Source organism: Trachypithecus francoisi, unplaced genomic scaffold, assembly GCF_009764315.1.
Source record: "Trachypithecus francoisi isolate TF-2019V2 unplaced genomic scaffold, Tfra_2.0 Contig01440, whole genome shotgun sequence".
In the NCBI taxonomy this organism is placed as follows: Eukaryota; Metazoa; Chordata; class Mammalia; order Primates; family Cercopithecidae; genus Trachypithecus; species Trachypithecus francoisi.
Window position 1 is genome coordinate 18,394,978 of NW_022681431.1, and position 17,693 is coordinate 18,412,670.

A 17,693-nucleotide genomic window follows, 5' to 3' on the forward strand; every position below is an offset into this window, starting at 1 on the left:
CAGTGACCTGAGATCGCACCACTACACTCCAGCCTGGCAACAAAGGGAGACCCTGTCTCAAAAAAAAAAAAAAAAAAAAGAATTCAGTAACACTGGATGACTAATGAAAATCATGGAAAAATTTAACTAGCCGGTAAAACCTAATAGAAATAAAGTGTTAAAGACCTAAATGATTTCTAGGCTTTTCTTCCAACTCAACCATTGATCTGCTAAATGTTTTGTTTATACCTTTGATCTTTATTTTTATACAAGAACTCTCTTTTCACCCCCGTAAGCACAGGCAACTGATTCTCCAATGTGAAATATCCTTAAAAAATAAACCAATTTCCTGTGTACCAGTTAAAGCTCACAGTAACAAATTTTATAAGAAGAAAAAGCTGTTAATTTTATGTTCAAATTTTTGGAAGATTTTCAGAAAAAAATGACAAGAACACATACAAATAGTGAAATTATTCATTGAACTATAAACACCGAGAGAGGAAGGGACTTTTGAAGTATTTTAATCCACCTCCTTCTGAAAGTAGGAATCACTTCTAAATGCCTCTTATATCTGTTTTCAAGGTAGGTTTTTCCAGGAGGGTCCCAGCCTCCTCAAATCTTTCCCAAGTTTGATGTACTTCATCTCATAAAAACAATGCATACTTTTTTTTTTTTTTTGAGACAGGGTCTTGCTCTGTTGTCCAAGATTGAGTGCAGTGGCATGATCAGGACTCACTGTAGCCTCACCTCACCCAAGCTCAAGTGATCCTCTCACCTCAGCCTCCCAAGTAGCTGGGACTACAGGTGCACACCACCACACTCGGGTAATTTTTTTTACTTTCTGTAGAGATGCGGTCTTGCTATGCTATGCATGCTGGCCTCAAACTCGTGGGCTCAAGTGATCCTCCTGTCTTGGCCTCCCAAAGTGCTAGAATTATAGGCCTGAGCCACTGGGCCTGACCATAAACCATTTTTAATGATTAAAAAAAAAAAAAGAAAAAAGAAAATAAGGCAGGCTGGCTTCTCACATTACATACCTTTAGAAAAAGGTCACATCCTTGAAGCAGCTTTGTTATATGCAGAGCACAGTACTGGTTTCAAAAAACATATAAAGATTCTGTGCACTGGTATTGTTTACATATGAAGAATTGCCATCAACTTCTATGAAAATTAGCAGGTCGGCACAGTGGCTCATGCCTATAATCCCAGCACCTCAGGAGGCCGAGGTGGGCAGATCACGTGAGGCCGGGAGTTCGAGACCAGCCTGACCAACATGGAGAAACCCCATCTCTACTAAAAATACAAAATTAGTCGGGCGTGATGGTGCATGCCTGTAATCCCAGCTATTCAGGAGGCTGAGGCAGGAGAATCGCTTGAACCTGGGAGGCAGAGGTTGTGGTGAGTCGAGGTAGTGCCACTGCACTCCAGCCTGGGCAATGAGAACAAAACTCTGTCTCAAAAAAAAAAAAAAAAAAAAAAAAAATTAGCAAGTTCTATTCATTCAAGTACATTAAGTTAATTGTACTTCACAAAGTTTTATATTTGGGATGAGGCTAAAACAGAAAAAAAAAAACACTAGCACAGAGCTGTTAATAAAAAAAAAAACTTGAAAATATTAATTATTGTGAGATGTGATCAAATGAAAATCAATCCTGGATAACATTATAAATCTCTAACTCCATAAATAAGTTCTACTATGTACTAAAAATTTCCACTATCAGAAGATCCTGATTAAAATAAAGAAATACATAAAACTGAAACAGTAAGTCAATGTGATTGTTTGTTTCATTTCAGAAGATCTATGGGTCCTGCTGCCAGCCACACGCGTCTCCAGGTTCTCAACGAAGTGTGACTAGCTCTTCTGAAGAGGTAGGGTGAATGGCGACTGTGTTGTCAAAGTCCGCCTTCGTTGCTCCCATCTTCACTGCAACGGCAAAACCTTGCAGCATTTCATCACATCCAAGTCCCTGCATATGGATCCCAACCACCTGGGAAAAAAAGAGAAACATCTTCTTTTCTTTTTTCTTTTTTTTTTTTTGAGACAGAGTTTCGCTCTTGTTGCCCAGGTTAGAGTGCAATGGCATGATCTCGGCTCACTGCAACCTTCACCTCCTGGGTTCAAGCGCTTCTCCTGCCTCAGCCTCCTGAGTAGCTGGGATTACAGGCATGCACCACCACACCCAGCTAATTTTGTAATTTTAGCAGAGATGGGATTTCACCATGTTGGCCAGGCTGGTCTTGAACTCCCGGGCTCAAGTGATCCACCCACCTCAGCCTCCCAAAGTGCTGGGATTACAGGCGTGAGTCACATTGTCTGACTGATATTGTGATCTTAATTGATCTTAATTGAACCTGTAAAGAGCCTCTGGTGATGGCCGGCTCTTCATATGATTCCTCTCCATATCGCAGTTCTTAGTCTTGAGAAGAATGGACTAATAATGTTTGTCAACTAAATGAATGATAACTGGTATGAAGAAATAACTAAGAAGGAGCCTTCATGATTCAATATCCAGAAATCATAGGCTACTGAGGAATGTTCATGACACCACCATGCCCAGCTAATTTTTGTATTTTTAGTAGAGACAGGGTTTCACCATGTTGCCCAGGCTAGTCTCAAACTCCTGAGCTCAGGCAATCCGCCTACCTCGGCCTCCCAAAGTGTTAGGATTACAGGCATGAACCATAGCGCCTGGTTTCTCCTCTTATTTTTTTTATTATTTTTTTTTGAGATAGAGTCTTGCTTTGTCGCCTAGGCTGGAGTGCAGTGGCATGATCTTGGCTCGCTGCAACCTCCGCCTCCCAGGTTTAAGTGATTCTCCTGCCTCAGCCTCCCGAGTAGCTGGGATTACAGGCGCCTACCACCACACCAGGCTAATTTTTCTATTTTTAGTAGAGATGAGGTTTCACCACGTTGGTCAGGCTAGTCTCAAACTCCTAGACCTCAGGTGATCCACCCACCTCGGCCTCCCAGTGTGCTGAGATTATAGGTGTGAGCCACCATGCCCAGCATCATTCTTATGTTTTAAAAGGAGTGGAACCTCCTTCTAGATGAAATATTATGAAGAACCCCAAAATACATATAAGACAGATCAAAGTGGGCCTGCCCAGTTGAATCAGAAGGCTTACCGGCTTGGTCTCCCTCCTTTCCACTCCTGCAAAATACTGCCATCCCTGTCCATTTTGCAGAGCACTATTTAGTTTGCTGGATTTTTCCTTACCTTTTCTTCCTTGTTAGCACAGACCATTTTCATCACACATTTTGTTTTCCTTTTGGTAACTGCGTGATACATCGGGGTAAAGCTGGTTGAATAGATCTTCACATTTTCTTCTCCATATTTATGAATGGCCTCATCTACAATGCACATTAAAAAAAAGCATCTATCAGAAAACTAAATAATTACGCTGAACTATCAAAGAGGGAGATGGCCAGAAATAACATAACCTGAACCAAACCACGAGGAAATATCAAACCACACCAAAATGAGAGGCATTCTACAAAATAAATGTCAGTGTCACATAAGACAAAAGAAAGGCTGAGGAATTTTGCCTCTAGATGAAAAGAAAGGCCGGGCACAGTGGTTTGTGCCTGTAATCCCTGCACTTTGAGAGACGGAGGCAGGCAGATCGCTTGAGCCTAGGAGATTGAGAACAGCCTGGGCAACACAGTGAAACCCTGTCTCTATAAAAAATTAGCCAGGCATGGTGGTGGTGCAGGTCTGGTAGTCCCAGCTATTTGGAGGCTGAGGCCAAAGAATTGCTTGCACCCAGAGGCAGAGGTTGCAGTGAGCCGAGGTGTGCCAATGCACTCCAACCTGGGTGACAGCGGGAGAGCTTGTCTCAAAAAAAGAAAAAGAAAAGAAAATGATACTCGGTTTACGTAAGGGCCAGTTCTTAGGAAAGATATATTTGTGTGTATGTGATGTGTGTGTGTGTAGAGTGAAAAAAATGAAAAAGCAAAAATATTAAGGTTAGAGAGGAGTCCTTTGTACTATTTTTAGAGCTTTCCTTTAAATTTAAAATTAGTTCAAACAAAAAAGCTAGAAAAAAAAGATCAAAGAGATAGGGTGGTGTGAAGGAAAGATACTGTACACTCGAAGTAGTAGTAGGTGAAAAAACTGGAACTATGACAAGAGAGGAACCAAAAAGCAACGTAATCTGGGACTGAGCTAGGTTTCATCAGCTGACAGAGACCTAATTTCAAGTTGGGGGCAGGGGAAAGAGGAAGGAAACTACAAATTACCTTCAGTTTTTAAATACCTACCTTCCGTGAGTCCCACTGTCCCAATAGGGGGGTGGCTGAAGACCACAGTTGGGATGTTGTTATAATCTAATTTGGAATCTTCCTTATGTTCAAAAAGTCGATGGGCAAGTTTTCGGCCAGCAGCTATTGCAACTATGGAGATATTTTAAAATCAGTGTTTATCTTACTGTCTATTTTAATATAGCTAAATTGTTCCACTAGCCATTTATCCATCTAGCTTAATGCCCTAGTTCTGACAGTTTCACGCCATTGTTCATTACACTATCTAGATTACAGTGAAGACATACATGCCTCAGCCAACAACTCAAAATGACTGGCTTATGAGAATTCTATACATTCTATTACAGGTTGAGCATCTCTAATCCAGAAATTCAAAATCCAAAATCTAAAATGTTTGAGCACCATGATGCCACAAATGGAAAATTCCACACCTGACCTCATGTGAAGGGTTGCAGTCAAAAACGCAAAATTATGTCTCATGCACACAATTATTTAAAATATCGTATAAAACTACCTTCCGACTATGCGTATAAGGTGTATGTAAAACAGATGAATTCCGTGTTTTGACTTGGGTAGCATCTGCAAAATATCTCATTATGTATATGCAAATATTCTAAAATTTGAAATTGAAAACACTTCTGGTCCCAAGCATTTCAGATAAGGGATGCTCAACCTGTCTGGCCCCACTCCCAAAAGACACATTCACAAGTTCTCACTTACCTGGCAGTGAATCTACTAATTAAGATATTAGTTTTTCAATACAATATTTATGGAACAAACTATATTAGTTTTGAGCATCTTTAGTTCTATTTTATAACCGTATTAACTTGACAGTAATTAGTTTTGTTTTGTTTTATTTGAGACGGAGTTTTGCTCTTGTTACCCAGGCTGGAGTGCAATGCCGTGATGTCGGCTCACCACAATTTCCACCTCCCAGCTTCAAGCGATTCTCCTGCCTTAGCCTCCCAAGTAGCTGGGATTACAGGCATGCACCACCACGCCCGGCTAATCTTGTATTTTTAGTAGAGACAGGGTTTCACCGTGTTAGGCAGGCTGGTCTCAAACTCCCGACCTCAGGTGATCCGCCCACCTTGGCTTCTCAAAGTGCTGGGATTACAGGTGTGAGCCACTGCACCTGGCAACAGTAATTTTCTTTTTTTACTTAAAAGTTTATTCTTGGCTGGGTGCAGTGGCTCATGCCTGTAACCCCAGCATTTTGCAGGGCTGAGGTCAGGAATTCCAAACGAGCCTGGCCAACATGGTGAAACCCCATCGCTATTAGAAATACAAAAATTATCCAGGTGTGGTGGTGTGTGCCTGTAGTCCCAGCTACTTGGGAAGCTGAGGCAGGAGAATCACTTCAACCGGGAGGCAGAGGTTGCAGTGAGCTAAGATTGCGCCATTGCACTCCCATAGTGCTGGGATTACAAGCGTGAGCCACTGTGCCTGCATCTTTTATTATTATTATTATTATTTTTAGACGGAGTCTCACTCTGTTGCCAGGCTGGAGAGCAGTGCGCCATCTTGGCTCACTGCAACCTCTGCCTCCCGGATTGAAGCAATTCTCGTGCCTCAGCCTCCTGAGTAGCTGGGACTACAGGCGTGAGCCACCACGCCCAGCTAATTTTTGTATTTTGAATAGAAAAGAGGTTTCACCATGTTGGCCAGGATGGTCTCAATCTCTTGACCTCGTGATCCGCCTGCCTCGGCCTCATGAAGTGCTGAGATTACAGGCATGAGCCACCGTACCCGGCCAAATCTTTATTTTTTTTAATAGAGACAACATCTCACTATGTTGCCCAGCCTGGTCTCAAACTACTAGACTCAAGCGATCCTCCTCCTTCAGCCTCCCAAAGTGCTGGGAGCCACCACACCCAGCCAAGAGCAAGAACTTTCTAAAGGAACTAAAAGGGTTTGAGTGTGTGACTGGCATAGGTTTCATATCCTGATATAAGGCCCTGGGACATACTGGAATCACTGATGAGGTTCCAGAAGGGTACAGATTAATAGTAGATCAAGGGGCATCATTAATGGATAGAGACGGGACAGAGCTTGAAATGGTGCTTGGAAGCGGGTTGAGGTATGGGATGCGGGAGAGAAGGAAATCAGTCTTCGTTGCATCAAGACCAGTCATACAAGAATGACAATCTAGGCTGTGTGCGGTGGCTCATGCCTGTAATCCTAACATTCTGGGAGGCTGAGGCAGGCGGACTGCTTAAGCCCAGGGGTTCAAGACAACATGGTAAAACCCTGTCTCTACAAAAAATGCGCCTGTGATCCCAGCTACTTGGGAGCCTGAGGTGGGAGGATCACCTGAGTCCAGGAAGGTTGAAACTGCAGTGAGCCCGTGATCACGCCACTGCACTCCAGCCTGGGTAACAGAGTGAGACTCTGTCTCCAAAAAAACAAGAAAAAAGGCAATCTAAATTACTTCTTCCAAATGCCACTTCCTTCCACTGCCACCAAGCACAAGTCTGCTCCTAACTTAAGAGAGTTCCGCAAAGGGTCATCATATTGTCTGCATGAAAATTTCAGTCTCTGCTAAGCATTTTAAGTCTTTTATTCAGATAATGTTAGGTATCCAACCAATATCTATTTCAACACACTGTACCATTTTGACAACGTAAAGACACTCATCCTTTTAACTTTGCTTAAGCAGACTGCAGAATTGACAGATTTGAGCTGGATGGATCAGGTAACACACAGACCCTCCCTCATCAAGAAGGCAAGAGACCTTACCTGGAGTAAGAAGAGCTTTTCCACATACATCCCCAACTGCATAGATGCCTTTTACGTTGGTATTCTGGAATTCATCTACTATGATATGACCCTTGTCATCAGTTTGAATTCCCTAAAATTACAAAGAGACATCATGTAAACACTTGGCCCACCTACAAAAACAGGTAGATCAAACCTCTGGATCTCCCTCCCTCATTTCACATGGGAACTGCAGCCAGAATCTCCAAGAAACCATGAGACTCAGCTGCAACATGGAAGGCATTTACAGCTGGCAAGTTTCAGGCGGGGTACAGTGGGCCCACACCTGTAATCCCAGCACTTTGAGAAGCTGAGGAGGGAGGATCTCTTAAGCCCAGGAGTTTGAGATCAGCTTGGGCAACATAGTGAGACCCTGCCTCTATTAAAAACTTAAAAATTAGAAAAAAAAAGTTGTCAAGTTTCATGTCTTTCTTAATGGACAAGGTAGTATTTTATCCACTTTTGAGGTGTTTTAATGGGATTTGACACTGCAATGTACAATTCAACTGGCCAGGTAGACATGAAGAGGAATCACTTAACTATCAGGTGTGCCACTTGGAATCCCTCTGGAGTCCAGCTTTTCAACTTGTCCCATGGAAGCACTGCTCCTGAGGCACACTGACTTAAGCAGTCACCAAAAGCATATTTGTATGTTTATTTAGTTTTTTTTAGAGACAGGTTCTCACTCTGTTACCCAGGCTGGAGTGCAGTGGTGTGATCATGGCTCATTGCAATCTTGACCTCCTGGGCTTAAGCAATCCTCCTGCTGCCTTAGCCTCCCGAGTAGCTAGGACTAGAGGCATGTGCCACCACCTGGATAATTTTTTAACATTTATTTATTGATTATGAGATGGAGTCTCGCTCTGTCGCCCAGGCTGGAGTGCAGTGGCACAATCTCGGCTCACTGCAAGCTCCGCCTCCCCAGTTCACGCCATTCTCCTGCCTCAGCCTCCCAAGTAGCTGGGACTACAGGTGCCCGCCACCACGCCCGGCTAATTGTTTTGCATTTTTAGTAGAGACAGGGTTTCACCATGTTAGCCAGGATGGTCTCGATCTCCTGACCTCATAATCCACCAGCCTCAACCTCCCAGAGTGCTGTGATTACAGGTGTGAGCCACCACGCCTGGTCTTTTAAACATTTTTTTATAGAATAGGTCTTGCTGTTTCCCAGGCTGACCTCAAACTTCTGGTCTCAAGTGATCCTCACGCCTAGATCTCCCAAAGCACTGGGATTACAGGTGTGAGCCACCATGCTGGGCCAAAAGCACATCTCTATGAAGCTTACCATTGTATCTTTAAAAATCCAAGCAACTTTTGCATTCTACTCTAAAACATACTGATGTTTTTTCCAGACTCCCAGAATAAAAGCAAAAACAAAACAAAACAAAAACCACATACTGATGTTTCCCTTAACCAAAAATCTTTCCCTACATGGAGTCAAATTTTTGCTTAAGAAGATGTGTAATGCTTATCATGTGGCTTTGCAAATCCTAAGCACATGTGAGAAATAGAGATATGGCAGAAGTAGGAAGTAAGTAGCCATAGAGCCTAAGAGTACAACCAGCCGGGTGCAGTGGTTCACGCCTGTAAATCTCAGCACTTTGGGAGGCCGAGGTGAGCAGATCACCTGAGGTCAGGAGTTCGAGACCAGCCTGGCCAACATGGTGAAACCCTGTCTCTACTAAAAATACAAAAAATTAGCCGGGCATGGTGGTGCATGCCCACCTACTTGGGAAGTCCCAGCTACTTGGGAAGCTGAGGCAGGAGAATCACTTGAACCCAGGAGGCAGAGACTGCAGTGAGCTGAGATGGCGCCACTGCACTCCAGCCTGGGCAACAGAACAAGACTTTGCCTAAAAAAAAAAAAAAAAAAAGTACAACCTTTGGTACAGACAGACCAAAATTCAAATCCTAGCTCTGCAACTATGAGACCTTGTATAACCTCCTGTTTATCAACAAATACTTGAGCTTCTATTACAAATGAGACTTTGACTTCATCACTGACAATACAGACATTCTCCCTACATTACAGAGTTTACAGCCCGGTCACTTATCTAGTATCTCTGTGCTCCTGGCTTCCTTATACCTTGCTGGTTGCTGGCAAGATTAAATTAGATTAGTAACATGTTGATAAGACCTAGCACATAGTAATCACTCAGTTTGCATTATATAAATATATCTTAATGTCAAATGAGACTGAACCTTTTTTTTTGCCTCATTCTTCAAAAATTTAGCAAATATAGGCTGGGTGCAACGGTTCATGCTTGTGATCCCAGCACTTTGGGAAGCCGAGGTGGGAGGATCGTTTGAGCCCAGGAGTTCAAAATTAGCCTGGGCAATACAGCGAGACCTTGTGTCTACAAAAATTTTTTTCAAAAATTAGCCAGGTGTGGTGGACGAAGGTAGAAGGATCACTTGAACCCAGGAGTTTGATGCTGCGAGGCTGCAGTGAGCCACGATGGCACCACTGTACTCCAGCCTAGGTGACAGAGCAAGACCCTGTGACAAAAAAAAAAAAAGTTAGCAAATGTAGTTGAAAACTGGACCTACCAGTGCTTATATCTGTACAATGGCAAAATGTCTCTTGAAAAGCGGAATGAGTAGTTTTTTGTTGTTGTTTTCTTTTGGTTTTTTTCTTTTTTTTTTTTTTTGAGATGGAGTTTTGCTTTTGTCGCCAGGGCTGGAGTACAATAGTGTGATCTCGGCTCACTGCAACCTCCACCTTCTGGGTTCAAGTGATTCTCCTGCCTCAGCCTCCCAAGTAGCTGGGATTACAGGCATGCATCACCATGCCTGGTTAATTTTTATATTATTAGTAGAGATGGCATTTCACTGTGTTGCCCAGGCTGGTCTTGAACTCCTGACCTCAGGTGATCCACCCATGTCAGCCTCCCAAAAAGCTGGGATTACAGGCATGAGCCACTACACCTGGCCGACGAGTTTTGTTAATATGAAAATAGGCAACTAGTTTTCCTGTCATTGAACAAGATTACAAACAATCAAAACATCTCCCTGAATATTTTCTAAGGTAACATGCAGAAAAACGACTTTTTACAGAAACAAAAAGGAATCCACATTACAACAGAAATTTAGTATTAGAACGTAAATCAAAATGGTATACACTGCTCAAGCAGCTCTATCAAATACATACACTGAGGCTGGGTGCAGTGGCTCACGCCTATAATCCCAGCACCTTGCGAGGCCACGGTGGGCATATCATCTGAGGTCAGGAGTTCGAGACTAGCCTGGCCAACATGGTGAAACCCTGTCTCTACTAAAAAAAAAACAAAATTTCAACGGGAGTGGCGATGCACGCCTGTAATCCCAGCTACTTGGGAGGCTGAGGTAGGTGAATTGCTAGAACCCAGGAGGCGGAGGTTGCAGTGAGCTGAGATCATAACACTATACTCCAGCCTCGGCAACACAGCAAGACTCTGTCTCAAAAAAATAAAACAAAACAAAATAAATATATGCACCTCAAACATAAAATATTCTATTATTACTAACAGAGTAGTATAGCATATCAGAAAAATCATCATCATTATCAACAGCAGGTGAACACTCACTGTGTTCATAACGTGAGCTAGGGTCTCAATTATAAATTGCTTTGCATGCGCTTTTTCATTGACTCTTCTCTATAAACCAGTGAGGCAAGGACTTTTTTCATTCCCATTGTGAATATGAACCACTTGAAGCACAGAAATTAAGCTGCTTGCTCAAAGCCATGCAACTGTTATGTCGCAAGAACTAAGGTTCAAATTCGGGTCAAACTCTGGGAACCACTCCCCAAGCTTCCACTCGAGATTTTACTTCAACATTTAAAAGAACAAGTAAAAATGCCAACTGTCCACAAATATAGACAGTGTGGGTAGAGCCAAGAGAGACAGTTTCGTATCTGTTACCATCCCTGTGTACAATGTACAAGATAGTTACCCACCCAGCAATCTGGATTACCTACTGCAGAGGCTAAGAGATCAGCACAGGACTTGAAAGAGACATTCACATAGCAAAAACAAAGTCTGTAAGAGGGAGGCCAGTAGGAAACTAGGTTAGAGGTGGCAGGCTGGCTGGGCATGGAGGCTCATGTTTATCATTCCAGCACTTTGGGAGGCCCAGGTGGAAGGATCACTTGAGGCCAGGAGTTGAAGAGCAGCCTGGGCAGGATAGTGAGACTCCATCTCTACAAAAAACTTAAAAATTAGGCAGGTGTGGTGGCACACTCCTGTAGCTCCAGCTACTTGGGATGCTGAGGCAGAAGGATCAGTTAATCCCAGGAGTTCAAGACTGCAGTGAGCTATGATCATGCCACTGTACACTAGCCTGGGTGACAAAGCAAGACCCTGTCTCAAAAGAAAAGAAAAGAAAACAGAAAAGAAAAAGGCCAGATGTGGCAGCACATGCCTATAGTCCCAGCACTTTGGGAGGCTGAGATGGGCGAATCGCTTGAGCCGAGGAGACCAGCCTGGGCAACATGGTAAAACCTCATCTCTAAAAAAAATAAAAAATAAATAAATTAGCTGGGCATTGTGGCACACATGTAGTCGCACCTACTCCAGAGGCTGAAGTGGCTGGATCACTTGAGCCCAGGAGGTTGAGACTGCGGTGAGCTTTGATCACACCACTGAACTCCAGCCTGGGTGACAGAGCAAGACCTTGTCTCAAAACAAAAACAAAAACAAAAAACAAAACCAGAAAAGAAAGGAAAAGGAAAGAAAAGAAAACTCTTTTTTTTTTTAATTTCAAAGGAAGAAGCAATGAAATTTGATCACAAACTGAATACATGGAAAAAAGAGAAAAGAATCCAATGGAATCCACCCAAGTTTTGGGTGTCTGGGGGGAAAATAAAACCATAGGACTCCTAGTAGATTCACGAATGTTTTGGGTAGACCAAGCCAGCTTACCAGTTTGTCTAAACTCAGGCCCTTGGAATTTGGGTTCCGCCCAATGGCCCAGAGCAGGCAGTCAACATCTGGAATCGTGGTCATGACAGGTAGGCTACCAGGAACTGCAGTAACCATGCTGACTTCCAAGCCTGATGAAGTCTTTTTAACTTCCTTGACCTATTGGCAAATAAAATGTGTTACACGTGTGTGGAGGCTGGGTGAGGACAGGGGAAGAAGGAAAGCAAATACTGAGGAAACTAGAATTTTTAGCATTAAAGAAAATTCCCACTGAATCCCACATACGAACATAGACATATACTTTTACCCAAAGACCACCAACACTAGAACTCCCTTAAACCAAGCCTGTTCCCTGGATTGACCCAAATCTTCTAGTCAGAGGTTGGGAATGTCAGGTCATGACACCATTGTAATGCCTCACTTTAAAAACAAGTATTTTAAAATGTACTTCTGGAAAACTGTAATAACATTTTTTTTTTTTTTGAGACGGAGTCTCGCTCTGTTACCCAGGCTGGAGTGCAGTGGCGCGGTCTTGGCTCACTGCAAGCTCTGCCTACCGGGTTCACACCATTCTCCTGCCTCAGCCTCCTGAGTAGCTGGGACCACAGGCGCCCGCCACCACACCCGGCTAATTTTCTCTGTTTTTAGTAGAGACGGGGTTTCACTGTGTTAGCCAGGATGGTCTCCATCTCCTGACCTCATGATCCACCCACCTCGGCCTCCCAAAGTGCTGGGATTACAGGCGTGAGCCACCGTGCCTGGCCCTGTAGTAACATTTTAAGTGGTAAACCTAAGCATAGTGCTTTGAAAGTGGGCCATTGCAGCATCACTAGGAAACTTTTCCAAACTGCACAATTAGTGCCTCTCCCTGGATATATATATATGTGTATGTATATAAAATAAATATGCATATATGCATATATAATATATATTTATAAATAAAATATACATATAAAAATATATTTCATTAAAATGTAAATATATAAATACATATTTATATATAAATAAAATATAAATATATAAATTATATATAAATAAAATATATAATGTATTTATGTATTTATTTATTTTTCTTTAAGAGACTTGCTCTGTTGCCCAGGCTGGAGTGCAGTGGCAAGATCAGCCTCCTGGGCTCAGGCTCTCCTCCCACTTCAGCCTCCTGGGTAGCTGGGACAACAGGCATGTGCTACCTCATCTGGCAAATTTTTTTTTTTTTTTTTTTTGAGATGGAGTCTCGCTCTGTCGCCCAAGCTGGAGTGCAGTGGCCGGATCTCAGCTCACTGCAAGCTCCGCCTCCCGGGTTTACGCCATTCTGCCTCAGCCTCCGCAGTAGCTGGGACTACAGGCGCCCGCCACCTCGCCCGGCTACATTTTTGTATTTTTTTAGTAGAGACGGGGTTTCACCGTGTTAGCCAGGATGGTCTCGATCTCCTGACCTCGTGATCCGCCCGTCTCGGCCTCCCAAAGTGCTGGGATTACAGGCTTGAGCCACCGCGCCCGGCCCATCTGGCTAATTTTTATAATTTTTCATAGAGATGGCCTCTTGTTATGTTGCCCAGGCTGGTCTCTAACTCATGGCCTCAACTGATTCTCCTCCTGCCTTGGCCTTGCAAGTGCTGGGATTACAGATGTGAGCCACTGTGCGCGGATCCCTATATATTCTTAAGTGGAATAAAGGGAGGTAAGACTTGGGCTGGGAGAGTGGAGAAAATAAATAGTCTACTGAAGGTCCTAAGATGGTTATGATGGTAGCCTCCACCACCAGCCCAGCATTTTTACATTCACAATTTTATTTGATGTGGTCTATACTGAAAAGGTGAGGTTGTGTGGGGGAAGGGAAGATCATTTTTAAAAGGCTAATTCTCTAGGAAAATTCTGCCTGAAATTCAAGTGATTGCTTGAGGAATAAAGCACTTTGTAATTCTATCTACAAAATTCAAAGGTTATGATTTAAAATTAGATTCCAGGCTGGGCATGGTGGCTCACACCTGTAATCCCAACACTTTGGGAGGCTGAGGCTAGAGGATCACTTGAGCTCAAGAGTTTGAGAACAGCCTGGGCAACATAGCGAGACTCCATCTCTATAATTTTTTTTTTTTAATTACCCAGGCATAGTGGCATGCACCTGTAGTCCCAGCTGCTCAGGAAGCTAGGTGGGAGGATCGCTTGAGCCCAGGAGTTAGAGACTGCAGTGAGCAATGATCGTGGAACTGCACTACAGCCTGGGCAACACAGCAAGACCTTGTGTTAAGAAAAATAATTTTAAAAATGAAAGATAGAGGCCGGGCACGGTGGCTCATGCCTGTAATCCCAGCACTTTGGGAGGCTGAGGTGGGCAGATCGCTTGAGGCCAGGAGTTCAAGACCAGCCTGCTAACATGGTGGAACCCCATCTCTACTAAAACAAAATACAAAAATTAGTTGGGCATGGTGGCAGGTGCCTGTATTCCCAGCTTAGGCAGGAGAATCACTTAAACCTGGGAGGTGGAGGTTGCAGTGAGCTGTGACTGTGCTACTGCACTCCAGCCTGGGTGACAGAGCGAGACCCTGTCTCAAAAACAAAAGAAAACAAAACAAAAAACCAAAAAAGATAGGCTGGGCAGGCCGGGCGCGGTGGCTCAAGCCTGTAATCCCAGCACTTTGGGAGGCCGAGACGGGCGAATCACGAGGTCAGGAGATCGAGACCATCCTGGCTAATACGGTGAAACCCCATCTCTACTTAAAAATACAAAAAACTAGCCGGGCGACGAGGTGGGCGCCTGTAGTCCCAGCTACTCGGGAGGCTGAGGCAGGAGAATGGCGTAAACCCGGGAGGCGGAGCTTGCAGTGAGCTGAGATCCGGCCACTGCACTCCAGTCTGGGTGGCAGAGCAAGACTCCGTCTCAAAAAAAAAAAAAAAAAAAAAAAAAGATAGGCTGGGCACAGTGGCTCACGCCTGTGCTCCCTGGGAGGCTGAGATGAGCGGATCACTTGAGGTCAGGAGTTGCAGACCAGCCTGGCCAAAATGGCGAAACCCCGTCTCTACGAAAAATACAAAAATTAGTCAGGCATGGTGGTGCATGACTGTAATCCCAGCTACTCAGGAGGCTGAGGCAGGAGAATCCCTTGAGCCTAGGAGGCAGAGGTTGCAGTGAGACGAGATGGCACCACTGCACTCCAGCCTGGGCAACAGAGTGAAATTCTATCTCAAAAAAAATAGAGAAAAATTAGATTCCATATTATTTCCTAAAAAATAAGTATAAATCTAAAAAAAATAAGGATGTATAATAAGGCATCTGAGCACAAAAATCAAAGTTTTAAAATCCAAATTTTAAAAAATCAGAGGCTTGGTGTGATGGGTCATGCCTGTAATCCTAACACTTTGGGAGGCCAAGGTGGGCAGATCGCTTCAGCTCAGGAGTTCAAGCCCAGCCTGGCCAACGTGGCAAAACCCTATCTCTACAAAAAATACAAAAAAATTAGCCAGGCGTGGTGGCATGTGCCTGTAGTCCCAGCTACTTGGTGGGGGCAGAGATGGAAGGATTGCTTGAGCCTAGGAGGTTGAGGATGCAGTGAGTTGAGATTGCACCACTGCACTCCAGCCTGGGTGACAAAGTGAGACATTGCCTCAACAACAACAACAACAACAACAAAAATCAAAGTTCATCTAAATTCAATTGCCAGGTTTCTAATATTTTACCCTTGACTTCAATGCTGTAATGTAAAATACGGTTTTTTTTTGTTTGTTTGTTTGTTTTTTGAGATGGAGTCTCACTCTTGTTGCCCAGGCTAGAGTGCAATGGGGCAATCTCAGCTCACCGCAACCTCCACCTACTGTGTTCAAGTGATGCTCCTGCCTCAGCCTCCTGAGTAGCTTGGATTACAGGCATGTGTCACCACGCCCAGCTAATTTCGTAGTTTTAGTAGAGATGGGGGTTTCTCCATGTTGGTCAGGCTGGTCTCGAACTCCTGACCTCAGGTGATCCGCCCGCCTCGGCCTCCCAAAGTGCTGGGATTACAGGTGTGAGCCAACGCACCCAGCTGGTTTATTTTGTTTTTTGTTTTTTTGACATGGAGTCTCACTGTTGTCGCCCAGGCTGCAGTGCAGTGGCACAATCTTGGCTCACTGCAACCTCTGCCTTCCGGGTTCAAGCAATTCTCCTGCCTCAGCCTCCAGAGTAGCTGCGATTACAGGTGCACAACACCATGCCCGGCTAATTTTTGTACTTTTAGTAGAGACAGGGTTTCAACATGTTGGCCAGGCTGGTCTTGAAGTCCTGACTTCAAGTGATCCGCCCACCTCAGCCTCCCAAAGTGCTGGGATTACAAGCATGAGCCACCGTGCCTGGCCAAAATACAGCTTCTTAGGAGGAAGGAAATAATCGGGAGTACTCTAGAGGGGGATATATGGACCGGGGTAGACAGAGTGTTTGTGTTTTAAACTAACTGGGCGAAGCCACAGGCAGAAAGTGTGATTGACTGGGGACCATGTGCGTGCCTGGGCTCGGCACCGTACCTGGGAGAACTTCAGCACCTCCACGCCAGCGTTCTCCAGCTCCTCCGTGCAGTTGGTGCTGATCATTGAATCAAAGCTTCTAAGTACCTGCGTATCAACATAGGGATGGGTAATGGGAGAGGAAGAAAACTTGAGCAAAGACACGACAAACTTAGCAGGGAAACTTCAGCATATCTCTCCCCTAATTATTTCCTCCTTATTTATGTCAATATTGGGAGTGGAGTATTAATAAATTCCCTACTATCCTACGTCACCACCACCATCACGCAACACATACGACTTCACGAACTCCTGTCTTACAGTTAAATGGACAGTCATTGTCCACTGTCTTCTTGCAAAGCTTGCTTCTCTTTTCCTTAAGTCCAGGGAACAGAAATTCTCTTTCCACCTTTCGTATCTCAAGGTCTGCTTTCTCTCTGATATGACTGAAGGGAAGGTTCACTAGCAAAATCTTGTCTAGCCATAAATCTCAACAGGTTGGCTTTGAAGATATATCTATGATCATCCACATGTGGAGTTCAGGTGGGAGGTCATAAGTTCTTCACAGAGTAGTTCTTTTCCTTTTCTTTTTCTTTCTTTCTTTCTTTTTTTTTTTTTTGAGAGGGAGTCTTGCTCTGCCACCCAGACTAGAATGCAGGGGTACCATCTCAGCTCACTGTAACCTCCACCTCCCGGGTTCAAGCAATTCTCCTGCTTCATCCTTCCAAGGAGCTGGGATTACAAGCGCCTGACACCATGCCTGGCTAATTTTTGTATATTTTTGGTAGAGACAGGGTTTCACCATGTTGGCCAGGTTGGCCTCAAACTCCTGACCTCAGGTGATAATGCACACCTCGGCTTCCCAAAGTGCTGGGATTATAGGCATGAGCCACCATGCCCGGCCAGAGTAGCTCTAAAATGGAGTTAACAACGGGACAGGAAAAAGGAGAATGAACTTGGTGCATGCGGGATGGGAGAGGGCAGGAAGCCCAAGTAGGATGTGGCTCTCTGCGAAGTAACCAATATGACGGATGCAGGAATTGCCCCCTCTATTGACAGAGTGCTGCAGTTTATTTACATATTTACATATAAATTCAAGCTACGGACTCCTCTGCCTTTCCCCATCCTTCTAATTTGCTGGATGTATTCTAGCAAAATAATACTTCCCTGTGAAAAAATTTTTCAGGACCTAAACCTCGTGGAGCTAATTATATAACCAGTTTCAAAGTCACAGAGAAAGTTCCTTGAAGTACATACTGCCTAGGATTCTCAGAATCCCTGTCTCCCTCCATCTGCTCACATAAGAATTAGAATCAGGCCAG

The 17,693-nt window shown here is 44.1% G+C and overlaps 1 protein-coding gene across 1 annotated transcript in view; it reads right to left on the minus strand.

Annotated features, from left to right (window-relative positions):
• Nucleotides 1-364: 364 nt before the first annotated feature.
• Nucleotides 365-17,693, minus strand: part of GSR (glutathione-disulfide reductase) — a 54,187-nt gene continuing 36,858 nt past the window's right edge. The window contains exons 8-13 of the mRNA XM_033230206.1: nucleotides 16,393-16,479; nucleotides 11,899-12,057; nucleotides 6,980-7,091; nucleotides 4,241-4,372; nucleotides 3,198-3,331; nucleotides 365-1,967 (exon numbers count right to left, since the gene is read on the minus strand). Of these exons, the coding sequence (XP_033086097.1) occupies nucleotides 1,818-1,967; nucleotides 3,198-3,331; nucleotides 4,241-4,372; nucleotides 6,980-7,091; nucleotides 11,899-12,057; nucleotides 16,393-16,479 (774 nt within the window). The 3' untranslated portion in view covers nucleotides 365-1,817. The remainder of the gene's footprint in view (nucleotides 1,968-3,197; nucleotides 3,332-4,240; nucleotides 4,373-6,979; nucleotides 7,092-11,898; nucleotides 12,058-16,392; nucleotides 16,480-17,693) is intronic.